This window comes from Xenopus tropicalis, chromosome 8, assembly GCF_000004195.4.
Source record: "Xenopus tropicalis strain Nigerian chromosome 8, UCB_Xtro_10.0, whole genome shotgun sequence".
NCBI classification, from domain to species: Eukaryota; Metazoa; Chordata; class Amphibia; order Anura; family Pipidae; genus Xenopus; species Xenopus tropicalis.
Genome location: NC_030684.2, coordinates 138,694,442 through 138,721,489, shown reverse-complemented (window position 1 = coordinate 138,721,489; position 27,048 = coordinate 138,694,442). Strand labels below are relative to the sequence as shown.

The 27,048-nt window shown below is 42.4% G+C and overlaps 1 protein-coding gene across 1 annotated transcript; it reads left to right on the top strand.

Moving 5' to 3' along the window:
- vsig8 (V-set and immunoglobulin domain containing 8) lies at positions 1-24,151 on the top strand. The gene is made up of 7 exons (XM_004917575.4): positions 1-195; positions 18,093-18,262; positions 19,832-20,036; positions 20,773-20,931; positions 21,107-21,229; positions 21,318-21,456; positions 21,951-24,151. Exons 1-7 carry the CDS (start codon positions 147-149, stop codon positions 22,261-22,263), a joined length of 1,158 nt encoding a protein of 385 aa, XP_004917632.1. The 5' UTR covers positions 1-146; the 3' UTR covers positions 22,264-24,151.
- Positions 24,152-27,048: the final 2,897 nt, after the last annotated feature.

Below are 27,048 nucleotides of genomic sequence, written 5' to 3'. Positions count from 1 at the left end.
GTACAGGCGTGTCGCACTGTGTGTCACAAGCACCCAAACCCGTCGTGCCAGTTTCACTGCTCTACCTGCTGTGCCGGGACTGGGACGTCTTCATTCTGTTATTGCTGCCACTGGGGACCTTACTGCAGCTACACAGACTAACCACCATGGCAGGACTAAGGATCTCGGCGCTACTACTCCTCGCCATCATGCCTGGTAGGTGCATCTTTCCTTATAACCCACTTGTACCCTCACTCTTTCCCTCCTGGGAACTGCCACCCTGAATCCCCCTGTCCGATTCAAAAACACTATTCCCCAACAAAGAAGAAAAGCAAATCAGAATATTTTACAATTAATTAATGCTACAGGTATCGGTAACCCATTATCCAGAAAGTTCCAAATTACGGAAAGGCCATCTCCCGTAGACTCCATTTTAATTAAATAATTCACATTTTTAAAAATGATTTCCTTTTCTCTGTAATAATAAAACAGTAACTGTACTTGATCCCAACTAAGACATAATTACCCCTTATTGGGGGCAGAACAGCCCTATTGGGTTTATTTAATGGTTAAATGATTCCCTTTTCTCTGTAATAATAAAACAGTACCTGTACTTGATCCCAACTAAGATATAATTACCCCTTATTGGGGCAGAACAGCCCTATTGGGTTTATTTAATGGTTAAATGATTCCCTTTTCTCCGTAATAATAAACAGTACTGTACTTGATCCCAACTAAGATATAATTACCCTTATTGGGGGCAGAACAGCCCTATTGGGGTTATATTTCATGGTTAAATGATCCCTTTTCTCTGTAATAATAAAAACAGTACCTGTACTTGATCCCAACTAAGATATAATTACCCCTTATTGGGGGGCAGAACAGCCTATTGGGTTTATTTAATGGTTAAATGATTCCCTTTTCTCTGTAATAATAAAACAGTACTGTACTTGATCCCAACTAAGATATAATACCCTTATTGGGGGCAGAACAGCCCTATTGGGTTTATTTAATGGTTAAATGATTCCCTTTTCTCTGTAATAATAAACAGTACCTGTACTGATCCCAACTAAGATATAATTACCCCTTATTGGGCAGAACAGCCTATTGGGGTTATTTAATTTAATGATTCTCTTTTCTCTGTAATAATAAAACAGTACCTGTACTATTCCAACTAAAGATATAATTAACCTTATTGGGGCAGCACAGCCCTATTGGGTATTATTTAATGGAATTCCCTTTTTCTGTAATGAATGAAACCCTAGTAATGATCCACTAAGATATAATTGATTCTTGATTCTCCTGGTACTTGGTGGGGTATGGTTTTCCCAACATTTTCATTCTTTTATCTCTGCCAACCTGTACTTGCTGTACATCCCAACTAAGATATAATTACCCCTTATTGGGGGCAGAAACAGGCCTATTGGGGTTATTTAATGGTAAATGATTCCCTTTCTCTCGTAATAATAAAACAGTACCTGTACGTGTAAGATTATCTTTATAATTGCTCCTATATTTAATGATTTTTTCCCTTATTCTCCCATATTAACACAGATTAATTAATTAATCAGAGTACCTTGATCCCAACCCTTATTGGGGGCAAACAGCCCTATTGGGGGTTTATTATCGGTGTAATGATTCCCCATTTTCTTCTGTAATAATAAAACAGATACCTGTTACTTGATCCAACTAAGATATAATTACCCCTTATTGGGGCAAGAACAGCCCTATTGGGGTTATTTAATGGTTTAATGATTCCCTTTCTCTTGTAATAATAAAACAGTACCTGTACTTGATCCCAACTAAGATATAATACCCCTTATTGGGGGCAGAACAGCCCTATTGGGTTTATTTAATGGTTAAATGATTCCCTTTTCTCTGTAATAATAAAACAGTACCTGTACTTGATCCCAACTAAGATATAATTACCCCTTATTGGGGCAGAACAGACCTATTAGGGTTTATTTAATGGTTAATGATTCCCTTTTCTCTGTAATAATAAAACAGTACCTGTACTTTGATCCCAACTAAGATATAATTACCCCTTATTGGGGGCAGCACAGCCCTATTGGGTTTATTTAATGGTTAAATGATTCCCTTTTCTCTGTAATAATAAAACAGTACCTGTACTTGATCCCAACTAAGATATAATTACCCTTATTGGGGCAGAACAGCCTCTATTGGGTTTATTTAATGGTTAAATGATTCCCTTTTCTCTGTAATAATAAAACAGTACCTGTACTTGATCCCAACTAGATATAATCCCATTGGGACGCCCTATTGGGTTTATTTAATGGTTAAATGATTCCCTTTTCTCTGGTAATAATAAAACAGTACCTGTACTTGATCCCAACTAAGATATAATTACCCCTTATTGGGGGCAGAACAGCCCTATTGGGTTTATTAATGGTTTAAATGATTCCCTTTTCTCCGTAATAATAAACAGTACCTGTACTTGATCCCAACTAAGATATAATTACCCCTTATTGGGGGCAGAACAGCCCTATTGGGTTATTTAATGGTTAAATGATTCCTTTTCTCTGTAATAATAAAACAGTACCTGTACTTGATCCCAAACTAAGATATAATACCCCTTATTGGGGCAGAAACAGCCTATGGGTTATTTATGGTTAAATGATTCCCTTTTCTCTGTAATAATAAAACAGTACCTGTACTTGATCCCAACTAAGATATAATTACCCCTTATTGGGGGCAGAACAGCCCTATTGGGTTTATTTAATGGTTAAATGATTCCCTTTTCTCTGTAATAATAAAACAGTACCTGTACTTGATCCCAACTAAGATATAATTACCCCTTATTGGAGTAAAAACAATCCTATTGGGTTTAATTACTGTTTAAATACATTTTTTGTAGACTTAAGGTAGGAAATCCGAATTACAGAAAGAGCCCTTTACCGGAAAACCCCAGGCCCAGAGCATTCTGGATAATGGGTCCTATACCTGTACTATTTGTTATAGATTGTAAGCTCTTTGTATCAGTAACCATAAATAGACCGGTTATAAAGCACGGCACTAGCTAAATAAGTTTGAATGGGAAAGAGGCAGCGATGGAAGATACAGTAGACGGCTTTAAGGAGGGGTCGGTTGCCCCATTTGCAAATCAAAGGGAACCAGTGCTGTAGGTGTTTATATACTGTACAAAGGGTAAATAGGAAATAGGTAAATGTTGAAATGAAGTGACTTGGTATTTTTCAGCCTCTCTTCTGCCCCCTCCGCACCCTGGCACCGTTCAAACACAATAGTTTCTGTGAGCGGAGCATTGTCTTCATAAACATCCCCGGCTCTGTAAATGGCTTAATTACCTCTCTGCGTGCTTTGGCGCGACTACTGTTCCCATCTAGGGACAATGCGGCACAGACAGAGATGAAAGGGCTCCTTCCGCAGTCACAGAATCTCATAAATTTCAGCGGTTTGTCGACTGTAAATCTGTCACTTAATATGTTGTCAGGTGGAAAAAGTGTTGGAAGGGTTACTGCCTGCCCTGCTCTCATTTCCCTACAGAAATAGGGGTTGGTAGCACTAGGTAGGTACCTAATATATAGGGGCAGAGACAGGGGAAAGTGTTGGAAGGGTTACTGCCTGCCCTGCTCTCATTTCCCTACAGAAATAGGGGTTGGTAGCACTAGGTAGGTACCTAATATATAGGGGCAGAGACAGGGGAAAGTGTTGGAAGGGTTACTGCCTGCCCTGCTCTCATTTCCCTACAGAAATAGGGGTTGGTAGCACTAGGTAGGTACCTAATATATAGGGGCAGAGACAGGGGAAAGTGTTGGAAGGGTTACTGCCTGCCCTGCTCTCATTTCCCTACAGAAATAGGGGTTGGTAGCACTAGGTAGGTACCTAATATATAGGGGCAGAGACAGGGGAAAGTGTTGGAAGGGTTACTGCCTGCCCTGCTCTCATTTCCCTACAGAAATAGGGGTTGGTAGCACTAGGTAGGTACCTAATATATAGGGGCAGAGACAGGGGAAAGTGTTGGAAGGGTTACTGCCTGCTCTGATATCATTTCCCTACAGAAATAGGGGTTGGTAGCACTAGGTAGGTACCTAATATATAGGGGCAGGGACAGGGGAAAGTGTTGGAAGGGTTACTGCCTGCCCTGCTCTCATTTCCCTACAGAAATAGGGGTTGGTAGCACTAGGTAGGTACCTAATATATAGGGACAGAGACAGGGGAAAGTGTTGGAAGGGTTACTGCCTGCCCTGCTCTCATTTCCCTACAGAAATAGGGGTTGGTAGCACTAGGTAGGTACCTAATATATAGGGGCATGCAGAGGGGGTGTAGAAGTTTTGGATTTCACCTTATATGACCCCCCGTACCTCATGACCCGTTCTCCTATTCCGGGTCCCAGTACTGAGGGAAGGAGCCCTGTATGGATCTGCGGGAGTTTGGTACATAATATACACGGGGAGAACATGAGATTTATGAGATTCCTGGGGGCACATTATATGTATGAGCAGCAGTGCTGAGCTGCCGACAGCAGGAATAGCCCTACTGTATTGTACAAGGGCCCCTCCCATTGCACCCAGGCCCCTCCCATTGCACCCGTTACACAGGGGGAGGGTCCAGGAGCATTTAAACCAAAACATTCTACTGTGGGTCCCTGCAATGTGAATGTGAGATATACAGTATATATATATATATAGGGCAACAACAATATACCTGGGGAAGATCACGATCGAAACGTTGGAATTTCTTTTGTTTGTGTATTAAATCAGTTTCTCCATCGGAGCCTGCGGTATTTCTGTGTTGCTCTGTACACACTGCACCCAGGCGTATATATATATACTGTATATGTGTGTGTTATATTCAGCTTTATTCCTATTTTGCCCTTAAATAATGAGGAACAAGGGAATAGTTCTAGTTGCCCCGACTGGGTAGGGCAGTGTCTGGGGGAGCTGCCATATTGCTTTTATGGGACATGTATTTCCACCACTGATATATAGATAGATAGATAGATAGATAGATAGATGATAGATAGATAGATAGATAGATAGATAGATAGATAGATAGATAGATAGATGATAGATAGATAGATAGATAGATAGATAGATAGATAGATAGGTAGGTAGATAGATAGATAGATAGATGATAGATATGTAGATAGATGATAGATAGATAGATAGATAGATAGATGATAGATAGATAGATAGATAGATAGATAGATAGATAGATGATAGATAGATGATAGATAGATAGATAGATAGATAGATAGATGATAGATAGATAGATGATAGATAGATAGATAGATAGATAGATAGATAGATAGATAGGTAGATAGATAGATAGATAGATGATAGATAGATAGATAGATGATAGAGATAGATAGATAGATAGATAGATAGATAGATAGATGATAGATAGATAGATAGATAGATGATAGATGATAGATAGATAGATGATAGATAGATAGATAGATAGATAGGTAGATAGATAGATAGATAGATAGATGATAGATAGATAGATGATAGATAGATAGATAGATAGATAGATAGATAGATAGATAGATGATAGATAGATAGATAGATGATAGATAGATAGATGATAGATAGATAGATAGATAGATAGATAGATAGATAGATAGATGATAGATAGATAGATAGATATCAAACCAATATATATATATACAGTAGCATGAGTCCCCAAGACATGGGAGCTGCCATATTGATTCCCGCCATTGACACTAAAAAGCTCATTGGCTAACTATAGGGGTCAGCTGTCTAACTTAAAGGTAGAGAGCAAAATATGGATCTAATCTGCAGAATTTCCGCAGTAGTGATACTTAGGGTGACAGAAAGTCTGCCCTCATTAATAAATACAACATAAATAGCGTTGGCATTACATAGGCCCGTATAGGGGTTGTTCATCTGTGAGTATGATAGACAACTTGCAGTTGGTCTTCATTTTTTTTATTATTTGTGTTTTTTTATTATTTCACTTTTTTGAACATTTCAGCAGCTACTTGGTTGCTAGGGTTTGAATTAGCTTAGCAACCAGGGATGAATTTGAATGAGAGACTGATATATATATGTATATATAGGAGAGGAGCAGGAGAATAAGGAATAAAAAGTAACAATAACAATAAAACTGGAGCCTCACAGAGCAATAGGGTTTGGCTGCCGGGGTCAGTGACCCCCATTTGAAAGCTGGGAAGAAGAAGGCAAACAATTCAAAAAGTATCAAAAATAAAAATAAGGACCGACTGAAACGTTGCTTTGGCGCTGATTACAGGGCTTCTGACACACCCTGAGTTTGGGGGTGCCCCTTATAAGTAGGGGGCACATACACACTCCCTTTAATAGCAGGCAGTGGCACAGCCAATGGGAGCGAGGCACATTCTGATTTCAAAAATGGCAGTTTAGCCCCCATTGCGTGCGTATAAGGAGGATACAGTACAATGAGGGTTTGGTGAGTAACCGAGAGAGTTGCTGGAATCTGTGAGAGCGATGAGAGAGCCCCGTAAAGCAGTCAGAGAGTCTCACCCACAGCTGAAACTGGAATTCCTTGCATTGCTCATTGTTGCTCAACCTGTTGTTTCTCACCCCCCCCCCCCCCTCGATACATAGCGGGCAGGTTAATGTTTGGCCTGGGTGCCTGTACCCTCGGGGGGGGGGAAATACAGTTACCTGCAGGCTTCCAGCAACACAAACACAGAGCAGGATTTTCCACCTTCTGCCCACTGTGGCAAAAAACTTCAGCCACACTTTACTGCTGCGCTGCAAGTTGGAGTGATATCCCCACCCCTCACCACCAGCAGCCAATCAGCAGAACAATGGGAAGGGAGCAAGATAGCAGCTCCCAGTAGGTATCAGAATAGCACTCAATAGTAAGAAATCCAAGTCCGGCTTGGGACTCCTCCAGTTACATGGGAGTAGGAGAAACAATAGGTTAGCTGGAAGCAGTTCTAATGTGTAGCGCTGGCTGAAAGCTCAGACTCAGGCACACTTTACTGCTGTGCTGCAAGTTGGAGTGATATCCCCCCCCCTCACCCCCACCAGCCGATCAGCAGAACAATGGGAAGGGAGCAAGATAGCAGCTCCCAGTAGGTATCAGAATAGCACTCAATAGTAAGAAATCCAAGTCCGGCTTGGGACTCCTCCAGTTACATGGGAGTAGGAGAAACAATAGGTTAGCTGAAAGCAGTTCTAATGTGTAGCGCTGGCTGAAAGCTCAGACTCAGGCACACTTTACTGCTGTGCTGCAAGTTGTAGTGATATCCCCCCCTCACCCCCAGCAGCCAATCAGCAGAACAATGGGAAGGGAGCAAGATAGCAGCTCCCAGTAGGTATCAGAATAGCACTCAATAGTAAGAAATCCAAGTCCGGCTCGGGACTCCTCCAGTTACATGGGAGTAGGAGAACAATAGGTTAGCTGAAATCAGTTCTAATGTGTAGCGCTGGCTGAAAGCTCAGACTCAGGCACACTTTACTGCTGTGCTGCAAGTTGGAGTGATATCCCCCCTCCCCCCAGCAGCCGATCAGCAGAACAATGGGAAGGGAGCAAGATAGCAGCTCCCAGTAGGTATCAGAATAGCACTCAATAGTAAGAAATCCAAGTCCAGCTTGGGACTCCTCCAGTTACATGGGAGTAGGAGAAACAATACGTTAGCTGAAAGCAGTTCTAATATGTAGTGCTGGCACCTACACACCAATCATGGCAGAATCCCTTTAGAGGGGATGTTCACCTTTGAGTAAGGTATTAGTATGATGCAGAGAGTAATATTCTGTGACAATTTGCAATTGGTCTTCATTTTTTATTATTTGTAGTTTTTAGTTATTTCGTATTCAGTTCCGGAGCTCTCCAGTTTGGAGTTTTAGCAGCTATTTGGTTGCTGGGGTCCAAGTTACCTTAGCAACCAGGGGAGTGGTTTGTATAAGAGACAGGTATATGAATAGGGGAGGGGCTGAATAGAAAACAAAGTTACAAAAAGTAACAATAACAATAGAACTGGAGCCTCACAAAGCAATAGTTTTTTTGGCTGCCGGGGTCAGTGACCCCCATTGAAAAACTGCAAAAAGAAAATGATTCAGCAGATCTGGAAATTCAGCATTGCTCAGGGGGCGACAATGTTTCCAGTGAGTCCCTGATAGATTCTAGTGAGGCGGGTATAACACTACAGGGGGGCTATGGGAGAGGTAAAACGTTCTATTCATTTCTATGGGATTTTTAGAAGTTTATTTATCAAATTGTGAGTTCTGGCTTCTAAAAAATCCCATAGGAATGAATAGAATGTGGGCAAGTTGTTACCTCTCCCATAGGCCCCCTGTAGTGTTATACCCGCCTCACTAGAATCTATCAGGGACTCACTGGAAACATTGTCGCCCCCTGAGCAATGCTGAATTTCCAGATCTGCTGAATCATTTTGTACAGAGAGCTGAAGGGGTTAAACACGATGGAGTGCTAGGGTGCTACAGACGGAGGTGACGTACATGCTGCATTATATCCCAGCAGGGTGCAGAGAGACACTATTCATTGGGTGTGAGAGCTGAATGCACCGTCTGTGGCTTATTATTATCCCTTATTTATATAGCGCCAACGTATTTATACAGCATGTTACAGACAGGCCATGTTACCCATCAGCCCCTGCCCCAGTGAGCTTACAATCTAAGGTCCCTATCCCATTCCCATCAGTCCCTGCCCCAGTGGAGCTTACAATCTAAGGTCCCTATCCCATTCCCATCAGTCCCTGCCCCAGTGAGCTTACAATCTAAGGTCCCTATCACATTCCCATCAGTCCCTGCCCCAGTGAGCTTACAATCTAAGGTCCCTATCCCATTCCCATCAGCCCCTGCCCCAGTGAGCTTACAATCTAAGGTCCCTATCACATTCCCATCAGTCCCTGCCCCAGTGAGCTTACAATCTAAGGCCCCTATCCCATTCCCATCAGTCCCTGCCCCAGTGAGCTTACAATCTAAGGTCCCTATCCCATTCCCATCAGCCCCTGCCCCAGTGGAGCTTACAATCTAAGGTCCCTATCCCATTCCCATCAGTCCCTGCCCCAGTGAGCTTACAATCTAAGGTCCCTATCCCATTCCCATCAGCCCCTGCCCCAGTGAGCTTACAATCTAAGGTCCCTATCCCATTCCCATCAGTCCCTGCCCCAGTGGAGCTTACAATCTAAGGTCCCTATCCCATTCCCATCAGTTCCTGCCCCAGTGAGCTTACAATCTAAGGTCCCTATCACATTCCCATCAGTCCCTGCCCCAGTGAGCTTACAGTCTAAGGTCTATATCACATTCACACACACAGTAGGGAGCCAGTTAACCTGGCTGTATGTTTATAGAGTGTGGGAGGAAACTGGACAAAACCAACATAGACATGGGGAGAATGTACAAACTCTGGCCTTATAGCCCCCAGGGTAGAATCAAACTTACTGAGCAACGCAGGCACTTTAAGCTCTATTCTTTCCCATTCTTTAATTTCTTTCGAAAAGGCTAAATATTAGTGTGTGGTTCTCATTTACCTAAGAAATCAATATAGTCGGATTCAAAAACAGGGAAAAAATGGTCCTTATAACTCAGCCTGCAGCCTTGTGCCTTTATATGGGCACAGAACCCCTCAGTGACTGCTAATATCCTTATCATTTACAGTAGGGGGTACATTATCCCTTATAATACATGAGTGATACTCAGAGTTCCCTGTATAACTCAGCCTGCAGCCTTGTGCCTTTATATGGGCACAGAACCCCTCAGTGACTGCTAATATCCTTATCATTTACAGTAGGGGGTACATTATCCCTTATAATACATGAGTGATACGCAGAGTTCCCTGTATAACTCAGCCTGCAGCCTTGTGCCTTTATATGGGGGGCACAGAACCCCTCAGTGACTGCTAATATCCTTATCATTTACAGTAGGGGGTACATTATCCCTTATAATACATGAGTGATACTCAGAGTTCCCTGTATAACTCAGCCTGCAGCCTTGTGCCTTTATATGGGCACAGAACCCCTCAGTGACTGCTAATATCCTTATCATTTACAGTAGGGGGTACATTATCCCTTATAATACATGAGTGATACTCAGAGTTCCCTGTATAACTCAGCCTGCAGCCTTGTGCCTTTATATGGGCACAGAACCCCTCAGTGACTGCTAATATCCTTATCATTTACAGTAGGGGGTACATTATCCCTTATAATACATGAGTGATACTCAGAGTTCCCTGTATAACTCAGCCTGCAGCCTTGTGCCTTTATATGGGCACAGAGCCCCTCAGTGACTGCTAATATCCTTATCATTTACAGTAGGGGGTACATTATCCCTTATAATACATGAGTGATACTCAGAGTTCCCTGTATAACTCAGCCTGCAGCCTTGTGCCTTTATATGGGCACAGAACCCCTCAGTGACTGCTAATATCCTTATCATTTACAGTAGGGGGTACATTATCCCTTATAATACACGAGTGATACTCGGAGACACAAGACTCAGTCAGTAGGCCTGCCAGCTAACTTGGCTCTGCTAATGATAATAACCCGGGCTCTGTTTACATATAACCTACATTAATGTCTCTGCCAAAAGAACAAACACAAATGCGAGTACATAAAATATTGACGTAGAGATACCAAACGCTGCCCAGTAAAACTCCTGATATAATGGGAGACTTAATGCAGGTTTATATCGCAGATAAAAGAGATTTATTCCCTGTATTTATACTACTTCATTCATATCGCAGGTCATGTTTCCTTTACATCAGACATCCAGTTTTCACAACTCTCCGCTTTGGTATTTTAGCAGATATCTGGTTGCTAGGGGCTTATTTACCCTAGCAACCAGGCAGTGCTTTGAACAAGAGACTGGTATATAAATAGGAGAGGGCCTACAAAAGTTTGGAAACCAGTAGCAAAGTTGCTAGAAATAGGGCATTTGGATAACATACTAAAAGGTGAACCGCCCCTTTAAGACCTGTCCAGGGGTAGAACCGATAAAAGCCTAATGTGTATCCCCTCATAAATCAGCTTTCTCGCCCGTTTGCTAATTATTTTGGGGTGTCACGCTCTGTTTAAAGCAAAATGAACTGAAACAGGAAGTACAAATCAGTCACGTGACTGGAACAGGAAATACATACAAACTCCATGCCGATAGTGTCCTGAGTGGAACTAAAGCACAGACTCCAGTGCTGGAGGGCACCACATGTATCAGATAATGAGCATTATTATATAATAAAGGGAAACTATACCCACAAGTTGGTTTAGTTGGTTAAACAGTTTCTGAACTTCCAGAAATAAATATCAATATTTTTGGATTTTGCCACCTTTTCGAGGAGTTGAGGCCACACCCCCTCCGTAAGCCAAAGGGGGCTGGGCCCGGTTAGTACCTGGTTGGGAGACCGCCTGGGAATAGAATGAAAGCGAAACATAGCCTGGTTGTGCTGCAGGGACCGGTTGCCCCTCACCCCTAGGCTCATAGAACTATCCAACCCCTCCCTCACCTTGTTCCATTATATAGTGATGGATTCTGGGACTCTCCAGATATAGCGCACCCTTATGTGTTGGCTTTAGTAGGAATGAGAGTGTGTGTGGGCTGTGTGTAAAACTACCCATAGGGCACTGTAAACCTGCACACTTGGGAACAACTCCCTGTTACCCCCTTGAAACCCAGACAAAAAGCAATAATGAGAAATGGCTTCTTGAGCATAAAGTGACAGAGAACTTTCAGTACAGGTGATCCCATGGTGGTATCTTGCTCCCTGGCACACTACTTGCCCCTGAGCTCACCCACTCATGTCCCTGAACTGCCTGTTTAATTACTACGGGATATTAACCACTCTAACCTCCTCGGTGGAGCAATGGGCTGCTCCGCTACCTCTTCCTGAGCCTGCCTTTTGCTCCTAGAGTGACTATCATATCAACTAACTCAACACTAAAGGTGGCCATACACGGTAAGCTTGTTTGGCAAGGTCGCTAAATGAACAAATCTTTCCCCAGATATGCCCACCTTGGATGTGCAATATTGTGCTGAAGCGATCCTTTGGCCCTAGGGTCAAACAATCACAGTGCAATGTAGGGGTACAAAAAGTTGGAGTGAGGACCGCACCAACGAGCAGAAGCAGTCCTTGAAAAATCAAGCCTGTCCCATCAACATCTGGCGATTTGTGGGGGGAGGGAAGGCCCGTCGGAGGGCCCCATACATGGCAAGATAATCTGCCGCATCTTTATAGTAGTAATGATCCAGTACTTCAAAGTTGTCACGGGGGGGGTGGGTAATGGAAAATGTTCAGTGGGCTCTGGGCAGGGGTTGTTGCAAATTATCAGCCAGAAAGTGAGGCTTGACTGTCATATAAGCTGATGCTACAGGGCTGATGCTTATTGCACTGGATTCTAAGCTGCCATGTAGTCATTATCTGTATTAATTACTAATCAGAATTATATTGTGACATTTATATTGTGTATATAGTGAATAAAGTACCCCCTATTGTAACATATAGGGATATTATAAGGCACAGAGGGGTTCCATGGCCATATAAAGGTTATTTGTGGCTCTTGTATATTATATAGTGAATAAAGTACCCCCTATTGTAACATATAGGGATATTATAAGGCACAGAGGGGTTCCATGGCCATATAAAGGTTATTTGTGGCTCTTGTATATTATATAGTGAATAAAGTACCCCCTATTGTAACATATAGGGATATTATAAGGCACAGAGGGGTTCCATGGCCATATAAAGGTTATTTGTGGCTCTTGTATATTATATAGTGAATAAAGTACCCCCTATTGTAACATATAGGGATATTATAAGGCACAGAGGGGTTCCATTGCCATATAAAGGTTATTTGTGGCTCCTGTATATTATATAGTGAATAAAGTACCCCCTATTGTAACATATAGGGATATTATAAGGCACAGAGGGGTTCCATGGCCATATAAAGGTTATTTGTGGCTCCTGTATATTATATAGTGAATAAAGTACCCCTATTGTAACATATAGGGATATTATAAGGCACAGAGGGGTTCCATGGCCATATAAAGGGTATTTGTGGCTCCTGTATATTATATAGTGAATAAAGTACCCCCTATTGTAAAATATAGGGATATTATAAGGCACAGAGGGGTTCCATGGCCATATAAAGGTTATTTGTGGCTCCTGTATATTATATAGTGAATAAAGTACCCCCTATTGTAACATATAGGGATATTATAAGTCACAGAGGGGCCTTGGGTTGGTACAGAAGCCCAAATCATAATGTATAACATATCCTCCCTACTGCATTAGTTAGGCTTTAGTTCCCCTTTAAGACTTTATCTGGAGGTATAGAGATTTGGCGCCCTGCCATGCAGGATGTTGGGCTGAAATACTCCCATTATGCACCTACATTTTCTAAAAGCAAAATACATTCCTCAGAACCTGTCAGCACCGGCTACGAGCCAAATGCGTTGCTGCAAAGGAGACGGAACTAAACAGAACAGCTTAAATGGATCTTGAATGCATATGTTTTTAGAGATACACGTTGTTTATACAGCAACCCATACAGCAGCTTTCACTCAGCAGTCTAAGCAGAGGTCACTGGTGATTGGCTCCCTCCTACTCAGCTGGATTTTTTTTCCAATCTGTCGTTGCTTATAATTCGCCATGAAAATGTCGACACCCAAAGGGTACATTAATCATCTTTATTAGGGGTTGGTCACAAAGTACAAGAGTGACGCTCCACCCATCCCTGACCTGTGACTGAAACTGGTGCGTTAGTGGCGTGGAGGAAGGACGGGTGTGTTTTCACGATGTTGGTATCTGGTATTCCAGTTCTGTCAGGCTGAAGCGTGAGCGGCTTGCACACCCGAAATAGCATTCCTGCTCTGTGTTTCCCAATATGGAGGCAGGGGGTGGCTCGTTACATATTTATACACGGTAATAAGGAAGCCAAACAGGATGTTTTGATATTTTTACACAGCTAATAATTAGTGCAGGGCACGGGATATATCTCTGCCACGTGAGTCCTTGCTCCAAACAGATTAAAACTGAAATTGACACGTTGAGGTTTCAGCTGTTTGATAAACAGTTGTAGCAGATCATCCCAGTAAAAGCTGATACCTATAAATATACTGACATATCAGCACTTAGATACAATTTAGGATCTATACAGATGCATTAGAATTGCTGCCCAACAAGGTATAATTTAATGTCCCCAATATAGATTTGACTGTGAAGACATTAAGGTTTCAACTGTTTGATCAAAGAGAAGAAGCAGATTATCTGTTTAATCTCAGACCTTGGGTTAAAACTGGGATCCACAGATTATTTCAAATTGTTTCCCTAAATGATATAGTTTTACATGTCCCCGCAACAAATACATGCTTCAGTTTGAAATTAAATATGACAATAAGGTTTCAACTGTTTGATCAATCAGGTGTATGATATAATCTGTTTAATCTCAGCCTTTGGCATCTTGTTGTCCTACAAGATATATGTTAATATGTCCCCAGTAAAGCCACTTGTTCCAAATTTGCAAAACACATTCAGGTTTCAACTGTTTGATCAAAGAGAAGGAGCAGATTATCTGTTTAATCTCAGACTTTAGGAAAAAACTGGTATCTACAAAGATGCTTCTACATTGTTTCCCTAAATGATATAGTTTTACATGTCCCCGCAACAAATACATGCTTCATTTTGAAATGAAACATGACAATGAGGTCACATTAAGGTTTTTACTGTTTGATCAATCAGGTGTATCATATAATCTGTTTAATCTCAGCCTTTAGCAACAAAATTGTCGCCCTACAAGATATATTTTAATATGTCCACAGTAAAGCCACTTGTTCCAAATTTGCAAAACACTTTCAGGTTTCAACTGTTTGATCAAAGAGGAGGAGCAGGTTATCTGTTTAATCTCAGACTTTAGATACAAACGGAGGTCTATACAGATTATTTCAAATTGTTTCCCTAAATGATATAGTTTTACATGGCCCTGCACCAAATACATGCCTTAGTTTGAAATGAAACATGACAATGAAGTCACATTAAGGTTTCCACTGTTTGATCAATCAGGTATATCATATAATCTGTTTAATTTCAGCCTTTAGCATCAAAATTGTCACCCTACAAGATATGTTTTATATGCCCCTGGAACAAATATTTGCTCCAAACAGTTTCAAATTGAATTTGGACACCTTAAGGCTTTAACTGTTTGATCAATCAGGTGTAGCGGATCATCTGTTCAATCTCTGCCTTTAGATACAATCTGGGACTACACAGATCCATCCAAATTGCTGCCCTGCCACATATATATTTAATTTGTCCCCGGTAAAAAGATCACCTTATTATAAAATATTGATTATTACTGATTATTGCTAGAGCTGATTACTGAACAGCCAATCACATGTAGCTTGTAGATGTCTCTCTGTGTTCTAATACTAAATATACAGTCAATCACATTGGGGCTTGTGTATCAACTGGAGGCAATGGGCAAAATGCAAAAACGTAGATGCAAAGCAACTTTTTTTTTGCCCAAAATGGACCTTTGTCCTCCAAAATGGGACCCGGCCATACCCTTCCAGCCCTGAGCAGGTTTAAATAGAGAAGATCCACTCCGTAGGGCTGAATATGACCTTATTGACCATGAATACGTGTCATTAGACCTGTGGACCTTTGACCTAACCAGTTGTACTTAATTACCCTATTGACCTCAGATACTTGCAGATTGTTGAGCTTACCTACTGAGCATTCAAACCAGTCTGGCCACTGTTGTAGCCCCATAACTGGGATCTGCCAAATCAAACAAACCAATGAGTGGGGGCTGGGCATAACCACTTAAAGAGCCTCAACAATGTTGCGGTGAGAAAAATGCGCGGACAAGCATGGTGTGCGCTTTTCAAGTGTCTTCCGCAGGCTACAAGTGGAATGGTTACCCTGAAGAAACAGACTAGTTAGCATGTCTGACTATACACATTCAGCCCATTAATCTTAAAGGCAGGACAGTAAAGAAGAGATTCTAGTAGCAACTCAGGTTTAGACTAAAGCCCTCTGGGTAGAGGAGCTACCAAAACACAAGCAAAGAAGCCACTTTAGAATGTGGGCTCGTGGGTAAGGAAGGCAAGGAGCCCTAGGGAGATCAGATAAGATCATAGATATGGCTCAAGCTGAACAATCCAGTCAGAGCAACCAGTAACCCTGTTGTGTTCCTATTTCTATTCACTAAAATGGCAGAAGGGTGTCATTACGGAACAATGTCTTCTACATTCCTGACTGATACCTACGGCAGAGCATTTGTGGCTTTAGTGAAAGGGATGAGCTTTCGGTTGGGAAGGACTTTCTAATTACCACAAGGGATCCTGAGACGAGAGCAGAAATCCAAGTCATCCTAATTAAACATAATTAAAAAATGGCACCCTTTCTATATACAGTAATTAGAAGTCAAAGGGGTCACTATGACCTCGAGAGAACAATAACACCACCCAAGCTTCTGTTTCTCCTTAATGCCTAGCAGATATCTATCTGATCCAGTAGCCCCAAGGGATAAGGACTCGTCTAACAACCCTTTGCCCTTTCATCTCCTTTTCATACAATTCTGGAGTCGCCCAAGGCCGTTGTCCTTCTGAAATGCCCTCGCCTTTGGGGCAACTCTCATTGGGGAGAGTTGCCTGTGATACTATGACGATGTGTTGATGCATTCATGTGATGGGTCGGTGTCGTTGCAATGTGAATCTTATTTATCCACATGAAGACCTCTGACCAGAGGGATCTTCCAATTCCGACCGGAGGGATCTCCCACCTCCAACCAGAGGGATCTCCCAACTCTGACCAGAGTTATTGATTGATGTATTATGCCTTGGGTCAACTCTGTGTGTGTTACAGCCCTCTCCTGGGGACCCCCAATCTGAGTTCACCACCTTTCCTCTCCTACCTTTCTTTTGTGTATTTTTTGAGTGTCTTTTTTACAAGTGCCTTGTCACCCTCAGTGAATGTTCCTTAGCATGTTTTACCCATAATGCCTACACAATGCCTGACCCTCTGGCTTATGTATCCTCAAGTGTAATAGAGATAGTCTGAGCCCCATTGTATTTGTATGTAAAAGGTAGGAAAGATCAAAGTCAAACCCAACTGGCTGATCTCAAGCAAGAGTTGATAGATACCCACCAGCATTAGGGAAGGAGTTCCATGAGGGACCATGTCTGGACACCTAATGTTATGGAAACAAGTGATTAAGAGTTGGAAATTGATACGACTTTCCCCTTGTGTAAGGACTGCCTTAGCCCTTTTTGTAAAATCCTCAGGTCCCCCCCAACATCTGTCAAAGGGGGTTGGAACACAATCAATCGGCCATTTAACCAAATGTGAGTAGATCTAAACCCAAATGAAGGCCTAGAGTAGGGTTATTACCAGGTAATAGCTAGGAGGTCTTTCTGGGTATTACCCATTCTGCTGCCTTGTTGGAATCTCAGTAACTCACAATACTACCTAAATAGATAAAAATCCCTTTGTAATTAGTGAATCTTGTTATCATTAATTGGTTATAAAAACCTTCACTGGCACAAGATATTGCAGACTAAAGGTGCCCATACACGGGCCGATTGTAGCTGCCGATATGGGTCCCTTGGGCCGATTCGGCAGCTTATCGGCCCATGTATGGGCAGAAACGACGGCCATGCCCAACCGATATCTGGCCTAAAATTGACAGATATTGATCAGGCAGGTTAAAAGATTTAGTTGGATCGGGGACCGCATTGGCCGATTGTGCCATTGCCGCTGTTAGAATTCGATCGTTTGGCACACGTAGGTGGGGATATCGGGAGAAGATTCTCACGCTTGGCAACCTCGCCAAGTGAGCAAATCCTAACGTGTATGGGCACCTTAAGTCCATACTATATTCTTATAATACATAATATTATGTTTGTGCGGGTTGAAAATGTTGGCACTCAGCAATAATTATGTAGGAGGCAGGTTCTAACTTGGAGTTGCCATTGGCTGAAAGCTAAATATCAGTCATAACACACCAGAACCATAGAAATGCCTACAGTGCCTAGTAGGGCTTGTTCCAGGATAAACAGTAAATGTAAATTGGCAAAATACAGATATATCTGAAATGGAAATGGGGTAGGGAGATGCGCCAGCATGGAACCATCCATGATTCCCATTAAACTCTACACTTTTATTTGCAGCTCTTCTGCCTGCCCTGACCATCACTGAGCCCAGCACGGAGACCATCTATAAGGCCAAGGGGGATTCTGTGACGTTGAAGTGCTCCTACTCCGTGGATCCCTCGGAAACTGGAAGCCTGGACATCGAGTGGTCCCTGATGAACCCTGACAGCACCGGGCTTGACCAAGTGGTGCGTAATCTCATAACCAATGCCCAACACAGGAATAGTTTCCGAGATTTATCATAAGCTGATTAGGCTTCGGAAGGGTTCGATTTTCAACTTCCATGTTGATATATTCAGGATTCAGATTTGGTTCGGCCAAATCCGAATCCTGCCGAAAATCACCCCCTAAATGTCTGTTATGGGTGGGTGATATTGGGGAACATGTAGGCTAATTCGATCGTTTGGCCCTGGGAATTATAATGGCGGCAACGGGGCAGTCGGTTCGGGGACCCCATCAACGAGCCGATGCGTTCCCCGATCTGTCTGAATCTTTTTACCTACCCGATCGATATCTGGACAATTTCAGTCCAGATATTGGTCGGGTATGGCCGTCATTTCTGCCCCTACACAGGCCGATTAGCTGCCGAATCAGTCCAAGGGACCCATATCAGCAGCTAAAATTGGCCCGTGTATGGGGACCTTTAGTTTTAAAGCTATTGGTCCTAATAACCAGCAAGCAGCCAATAAGCATTAACCATTTATGGGGTTTCATAACTAGTGATGAGTGAATCTGTCCCGTTTTGTTTCGCCGAAAAATAAGCGAATCTTTCAAAAGATTCGAGAAACAGCGGGCCCGCAGCTATTCTTTTGTCGCGCAGCTATTCTTTTGTCACCCACGGCTATTCTTTTGTTGCCCACAGCTATTATTTTGTCGCCCACGGCTATTATTTTGTCGGCCACGGCTATTCTTTTGTCACCCACGGCTATTCTTTTGTTGCCCACAGCTATTATTTTGTCGCCCACGGCTATTATTTTGTCGGCCACGGCTATTCTTTTGTCACCCACGGCTATTCTTTTTTTGCCCACGGCTATTATTTTGTCGCCCGCAGCTATTACTTTGTCTCGGCTAAAATTTAGTTGCGCGGCTAATTTTTCCGCAGTGAATTTTTTCATCCATTTCGCAAAACAATCCGCCAATGGCGAAACACGGAAATTCGCCTGGCGAAACATTTTGCCCATCACTATTCATAACTACAATTACCTTTATTTTTTGGATATTTATGTGCATCTATCAAACTGCTGATATAATCGATTTTTGTTTGTCAATTGACAACCTGAAGTTCCTGATGAAATAAAGACTGGGTGGGGGTTCATAGGAAGTAGCACCCTAGCTATTATTGTACAATGTATTACTATTAATATTATGTCATTATGATTTATTACCTAAACACAGTCTGTTCTGGGAGAGGCAGCCTGAATTGCCTATATTTATATTATGATAATTCAAATAATCTGTATTAATAATTCAGCTCAGGACATTAATTAAGCCTTGGATTCAATTAATAGTACAGGAAACAAATAGCCAATCAGAACTAAGTATTGGAATTGCACTATTTTCTTGGATAGAGAATTTGGACATGACTGGAATATGCAGTATACAATACAATCAGCGGCCATATTGGCAATTGGCTCTTCCACCTAGTCTATACTATTGAGTGAATGTGGCTCATGTTGACCAGGGCATGTCCTTCCTCTGTTAGTAACAATGAACCACAGCAAATTGCTAACCTGCTTTTTTCAAACATGGCTCCCCAGATAATCACCTACATGGATAACAGTGTTGTCCCCAAAGGACCATCGGAGCTGATGAGGCGATTGTCATTCAGTGCCACAGATCCCAGCAAAGGAGATGCCTCTATCACTATAACCTACCTCGAGCCTTCAGACTCTAGAACCCTTCAGTGCAAAGTCAAGAAGAACCCTGGGGTGGCTTCTCGCAAAGTTTCTCTGATAGTCCAAGGTATTGTCATAGTCTCAGCCCCTTATATAACGCCAGTAAGGCCCTATTAAATGGAATTGAGGGTCTTATTTATATTTGTGAAGAAAGGCTGGCCAAGATTAGCTATATATACTGTATTCTTGCCCATCTTCCCTAAGGTCATTCCTAGGGGAGGTTTTTATATGATGAAGGTGCAAAAATGTATATTTTTCAAACAGTTTTTGTGAAAAATTCCCCTCAGAATAGGTTGTATTGGGAGATACTTCTGGTCGGAGGTGGGAGATCCCTCTGGTCGTGGGTTGGGATATCCCTCTGGGTGGAGGTGGGAGATCCCTCTGGTCGGAGGTGGGAGATCCCTCTGGTTGGAGTTGGGAGATACCTCTGGTCGGATGTGGGAGATCCCTCTGGTCGAAGGTGGGAGATCTCTCTGGTCAGAGGTGGGAGATCCCACTGGTCGGAGTAGGGAGATCGCTCTGGTCAGAGGTGGGAGATCCCACTGGTCGGGGTTGGGATATCCCTCTGGTCAGAGGTGGGAGATCCCACTGGTCGGAGTTGGGAGATCCCTCTGGTCAGAGGTGAGAGATCCCACTGGTCGGAGTTGGGAGATCCCTCTGGTCGGAGGTGGGAGATCCCACTGGTTGACATTGGGAGATCCCTCTGGTTGGAAGTGGGAGATCCCTCTGGTTGGGGTTGGGAGATTCCTCTGGTCAGAGGTCCTCATGTGGATAAATAAGATTCTCATTGTTTCTCTTTGCAGTGCCACCAACCCATCCCAATTGCTGGATCGATGGAGAACAAGTCAAAGGGAAAGACGTGACTCTGAAGTGTCAAGCCAATGGGGCAACTACTCCTCTCTCTTACAAGTGGGAAAAGATTGCGGGACCTACAAACCCCGCCACACCTCCTCTAAACATGGGTACTGTGAAACTTATTTAGCAAGGGCTTCATTTAAGCTTGATGCCCCATGGCTTGATTTAATTAAGGGCCACCGAACCTAAAAAAGTGTCCCTCAAACATTCTGCTTGAAATTTGGAGCTAGTGTTGGATGCCTCAATAATTTATTCCTGTTTTTTTTTTTTTACTTCTTTTAGCAACCGCAAATGGAGATCTGCTGATCAAGAACATATCTGACCCCTATGCTGGTCAGTACAGATGCACCGTGGTGAATTCTGTAGGCAGCGGTCAGTGCGTTGCACTTCTCTCAGTTTCAGCAGGTGAGGTTCCGGTGGATAACCAATACAGTCTGGGCCAAATTCTGGGTGTACAGTCTGGCACTAACTGATATTTGTGTTATTTCTGTAGCATCTAACCGCGCTGGTATCATCGCTGGGGCTGTCATTGGTGCCCTGTTACTTCTCCTGCTCCTCCTGCTGCTCATCTGGTGCCTTATCTGCTGCTGCAACAAGAAACGCTACGAGAAAGAGATGGCCAACGATATTAAGTAAATGAACATTTTTTTCCCATTGGTCTTCAACAGAATGGCACGACAATGTGATTTGTCTTGTAGATCCTATATTGATTACAGTTGGTTGGTTCTTTTTTATATTGGTCCTTATTTGCTACTTTCCAGTCTTCCATTTTAACCACTGCCTGGTTGCTAGGGTATTGGGACTCTATGGATATGGGAAAGAGTGTAATAAACTGTAGTTGTGGTAACTACCTATGGTAACACCTGTGGCTAAGCAAGAGGTGGGACTTAGGAATAACTGGGAAGTTGGTCAACAGGTTTTTCCATTGCATGAATATCTGTTGGCCAGAGAAGGAGGTCTTATTCCATCAAATTACTATGACCACCATGCAAACTCCACTTCCCCCATCTTGACCATTGAAAAGTGAGAAAACCCACCTACTCTTTAAGTAACTAACATTGAATACTATTTCATTAAAGACAACATGCAATTTCCATTGTCTTAATTACAATCATTTCATCCACAGAGAGGATGTGGTGGCTCCACCAAGCAACTCCAATAGCCGCTCCGCCAGTGTACGCACAGCAGCAGGTTACACGCCCCACAACATCAGCTACTCCCTGAGAAAAGCCTACAGTGCAACCCCCACGAAGGATATCAAGACACCATCTGAGACCAGCAGTAACCCTGTCAAACCCAGAATCGAGAGTGCCCCGCCAACTCCAGAGCCAGTCTTAATTGTGCCCGAGAGCTCTCGCACCACTCCGTACAACCTCCAAAGGGTGGGAGGCGTTCCGGTGATGGTCCCTGCGACTAGCTGGGAAGGGTTCATTGTCTGAAAGAGATGAGCCCTTAGTACTAGGTGCTTACAAACCTAGAACTTTGACATGAAGATGACACGATGGACACTTTTTGGTTCAATGGATGAAGGCCAATAATACTCAACTTTGTTGACCCTACTAGGACATTCTGAAAACTCATCAACCAAGTGGACAGGAGCTTCTACTATATACGTCCCTCTACCGCAATCTCCTATAGGTGTCCAGGTGGATGTTAAAGAGTATTGTGTCGGGTGGGGGGGGTCATTGTTTTTCTTTGTTATTGAACTACAAGAACCTACAACTGACCAAACTCTAATTCCACAAGACCATTAGATAATAACAACATGCCCTCAGTAATCTCAGGGATTAGACAAGGCAAGCACTGAACTATGGTGCGGGTTTTTCATTATTGTCAATACTTCAAGACTTCTCACCCAGTGTAAATAAATGTACTTTGTTGATGTATATATTTAGGTACACGCAGAATGCGCTATTCTCAAAGTGTTTGTATTGGGTAAAATACGGGGGGGGGATTAATATGGCAACCTATACAACTAATTACATCCCTGAAAGTGGGACCTCGTAATCTGTGTCGTGTTTGGTGGGGATTGAGGCCAAATCATTGGTGGAGTGGACATGGGTGGGTGTATTGGGAACAGCCAAAATATCAAACAAATAGGGCTTGAGCTAGAAGTACATTCTACTTATAGATTAATGGTAAAGTCTACTGGGGGGGGTTTTATTTGTTTTTGTTTATTTTGTTATTGTTGTTTTGGCACTTTTTCCTTACTAAGCTTCCTTGACGTTTGAGTTGAATTCTCCCTCCCAGATAAACCCCACTGTAAAGTTCTCTATAAGCTTATTCAAAGGGGAGGGAGTAAGAGTAAAAGAAACAAAACCTTTAGCCCTGTATATTTTATATATAAATAAAGTATGTTTTTAAAAAAATATTCAGAGCACATTTTCAATTCCAACCTTTGATGATGTTGGTGTATATTGTGCCTCCATTGTGTTTCGGAAGCTAAATGTAGTAAAAGTGATTATTGTGGGCATTGGTAGCACAGGGTCCAGGAGCAGAGGCACTAGTGGGCCCCAACTAAGGTCAGTTCCAATCAGGCCTTTCTAATTCCCACCATAGGCGCTGACTTCTGTTATTGTATCCTTAGCTAGGGGGTTCTAGCATTGCCCTGACAATTAGCAAGGCCAAATATGCTTCCTTACCCCATTTATACTCTTGTCTCCTGTTCCATGTGCTTTACCCAACCAAGGGTCTGAAAAATTAAGCAATAATCTATCAGGGTCGGAATGGGGAGTGAAGGGCCCACCGGGGCTCCTACCCCAGGAGCCCTGCAGGTGCCTGCGCCCATAGCCCCCCCAATCTCCCTCGCAGGGCCTCCCACCCGACGTCCTCCCCCGAGCACGTACATTTAACGAGTCAGGGCAGGAGCAGTCAGGCAGGGGGGAGCTGCAAGGGTTGGGTCTGGGCCACCAGAGGCCCACTAGAGCCGGGGCCCAGCAGGATTTTTCCCGGTGTCCCGGTGGCCCAGTCCGACCCTGTAATCCATAGTGGTGTTCCAACTGAACTACACCTAGGGTAACAGCTGATGCGTCCGAGTTTGGACATTTCTGCTCGGGTACCATACCAAGGGGGTTTATAACTGTAAGAGCTCCTCAATGGCTGGAAGACAATGCCCACTCAGAACTACAAGCCAACCCCAGCGGATCTTGTCAATGCTGCCTTAACAAGCTACGCCTTTGTAATAAGCTGTGCGCCCATATCTGCTTTTTTTAAATATATATATATGTTTACTTTTATATTTTAAATGTATACACTATTTTTTGTCCTTTTTTTCCCTTTGAACTGTGTTCGACCAATAAAATATTGTATTTTTTGGGTATTCCCTCAGTGGGTCGTCGCATTTCTATTCAGCACCAATGTGTTATTGTCACTAGTGTATAGATTTGTCTAGCTCCACTTCTCCGGGAACAGCCCCACTGCAGGTCAGTTTGCTCCTATGCTGAGGGTCTTACAGCTCCATCTGCAGATCCTTGCATGGGCAGAGGGAAAAGTAGCAAAAAAAGGACATCAAATTAGTAGATGAGATTTAATATAATTAAATACAGGTATGGGATCCCTTATCCGGAAACCCATTATCCAGAAAGCTCCGAATTATGGAAAGCCCATCTACCATAGACTCCATTTTAATCAAATAATTCAGAATTTTAAAACTGATTTCCTTTTTCTCTGTAATAATAAAACAGTACCTGTACTTGATCCCAACTAAGATATAATTACCCCTTATTGGGGCAGAACAGCCCTATTGGGTTTATTTCATGGTTAAATGATTCCCTTTTCTCTGTAATAATAAAACAGTACCTGTACTTGATCCCAACTAAGATATAATTGCCCCTTATTGGGGGCAGAACAGCCCTATTGGGTTTATTTCATGGTTAAATGATTCCCTTTTCTCTGTAATAATAAAACAGTACCTGTACTTGATCCCAACTAAGATATAATTACCCCTTATTGGGGCAGAACAGCCCTATTGGGTTTATTTAATGGTTAAATGATTCCCTTTTCTCTGTAATAATAAAACAGTACCTGTACTTGATCCCAACTAAGATATAATTACCCCTTATTGGGGCAGAACAGCCCTATTGGGTTTATTTAATGGTTAAATGATTCCCTTTTCTCTGTAATAATAAAACAGTACCTGTACTTGATCCCAACTAAGATATAATTACCCCTTATTGGGGCAGAACAGCCCTATTGGGTTTATTTAATGGTTAAATGATTCCCTTTTCTCTGTAATAATAAAACAGTACCTGTACTTGATCCCAACTAAGATATAATTACCCCTTATTGGGGCAGAACAACCCTATTGGGTTTATTTCATGGTTAAATGATTCCCTTTTCTCTGTAATAATAAAACAGTACCTGTACTTGATCCCAACTAAGATATAATTACCCCTTATTGGGGCAGAACAGCCCTATTGGGTTTATTTTTTTTTTTAAGAGATTTTATTTTGCATTTTTAAATTTAAACAACATAAGGGAACAATCCCTTTAAGAAAAATAAAAAGAGAAGAAAGAAGATCAATAGGGGGAAGAAGAAGAAGAAAGGGGGAGATGAGCTGGGGGTGGGGTGTAAAATCTAAGGTTTACATTTGTATAAAGCCAAGAAGGAGACCTTGTGTCTTTTTTTTTCCGGGTGTTCAAAGTCGGCTAAGGTGGTGCGTTAGCCAAAAGCCATGCCCCCCATATGGCCTCAAATTTGTCCGGGCATCCGCGGACTTGATACACTAGCTTCTGTTTTGGTAAGGAGTCATTAATGAGCTTTTTCCAGAAGTTCAGCGAGGGTGGACCTGTAGATTTCCAGTGTAATAACAATGCCTTTTTGGCATAGTATAGCAATTGTAAGTAGCACAATTTGGCTGGAGGTCTCAATTGTAGGGTGTCCAGTATACCTAATAAGCATAGACTGGGTGACAATATATTGGGAAATGCTAGTGCCGACTCAGCGTAACTAAGCACCTCTCGCCAAAATCCCTTTATTGCTGGGCATTCCCAGAAGAGATGGTAGAAGGTCCCTAACTCGTTGGGACATTTAGGGCATAGATCAGAGGCCCCAGGATATATTCTAGCAACTCTTTGTGGGGTAAGATACACTCTATTCAAGAACTTGATCTGTATATATCTATCTCTGCTGGAGATGGTTATTTGGGGTCCTATTGGGTTTATTTAATGGTTAAATGATTCCCTTTTCTCTGTAATAATAAAACAGTACCTGTACTTGATCCCAACTAAGATATAATTACCCCTTATTGGGGGCAGAACAGCCCTATTGGGTTTATTTAATGGTTAAATGATTCCCTTTTCTCTGTAATAATAAAACAGTACCTGTACTTGATCCCAACTAAGATATAATTACCCCTTATTGGGGGCAGAACAGCCCTATTGGGTTTATTTCATGGTTAAATGATTCCCTTTTCTCTGTAATAATAAAACAGTACCTGTACTTGATCCCAACTAAGATATAATTACCCCTTATTGGGGGCAGAACAGCCCTATTGGGTTTATTTCATGGTTAAATGATTCCCTTTTCTCTGTAATAATAAAACAGTACCTGTACTTGATCCCAACTAAGATATAATTACCCCTTATTGGGGCATTACAGCCCTATTGGGTTTATTTAATGGTTAAATGATTCCCTTTTCTCTGTAATAATAAAACAGTACCTGTACTTGATCCCAACTAAGATATAATTAATCCTTAACATTTATTAATTTCTTAGTAGACTTAAGGTATGGAGATCCAAATTACAGAAAGACTTCTTATCCGGAATACCCTTGGTCCCGAGCAGTCTGGATACCTGTACAAGGGTTCCCATATGTACTCTTAATGGAACTTACTAGAATGGAAGGGGCCTTCATGGAATTTCCAGTATGGAAAGGCCTTATGCCCCTATGCTAAGGTCCTGATGTGCAATATAGTTTTAGCCCCCAGTACATATAAGGGACACAAGGGAACTAGAGGAAGCCCATGAAGGATCAGCTAAGCTAATAAATAAAAATAAAGGCTCTCAGTTGTGAGGAAAGGGTGGTTAAGATGGAATTGTTTGGAAATGGAGATGTTCAGGACCCTGATGGTGCAAAATATGAAGAAATATAGGGGACCATATAAAAACTCTTTGGTGCCTTCTTCATCTGTAGATCCTTCCGTGAAATGTTGGACTTTTGATGCCTCTTTGCTGGTATCTTTAGTTATTACTCCCTGCAACTCCCGGGCCTTGGTGCCCGTTT

Bases quoted from the DNA above. Each gene is read 5' to 3' on its own strand.
- vsig8 (XM_004917575.4), top strand. From the start codon at position 147: ATGGCAGGACTAAGGATCTCGGCGCTACTACTCCTCGCCATCATGCCT. The intron at 18,263-19,831 runs GTGCGTAATCTC...ATGGCTCCCCAG, and splicing joins GCACCGGGCTTGACCAAGTG to ATAATCACCTACATGGATAA. The intron at 20,932-21,106 runs GTACTGTGAAAC...TACTTCTTTTAG, and splicing joins CACACCTCCTCTAAACATGG to CAACCGCAAATGGAGATCTG.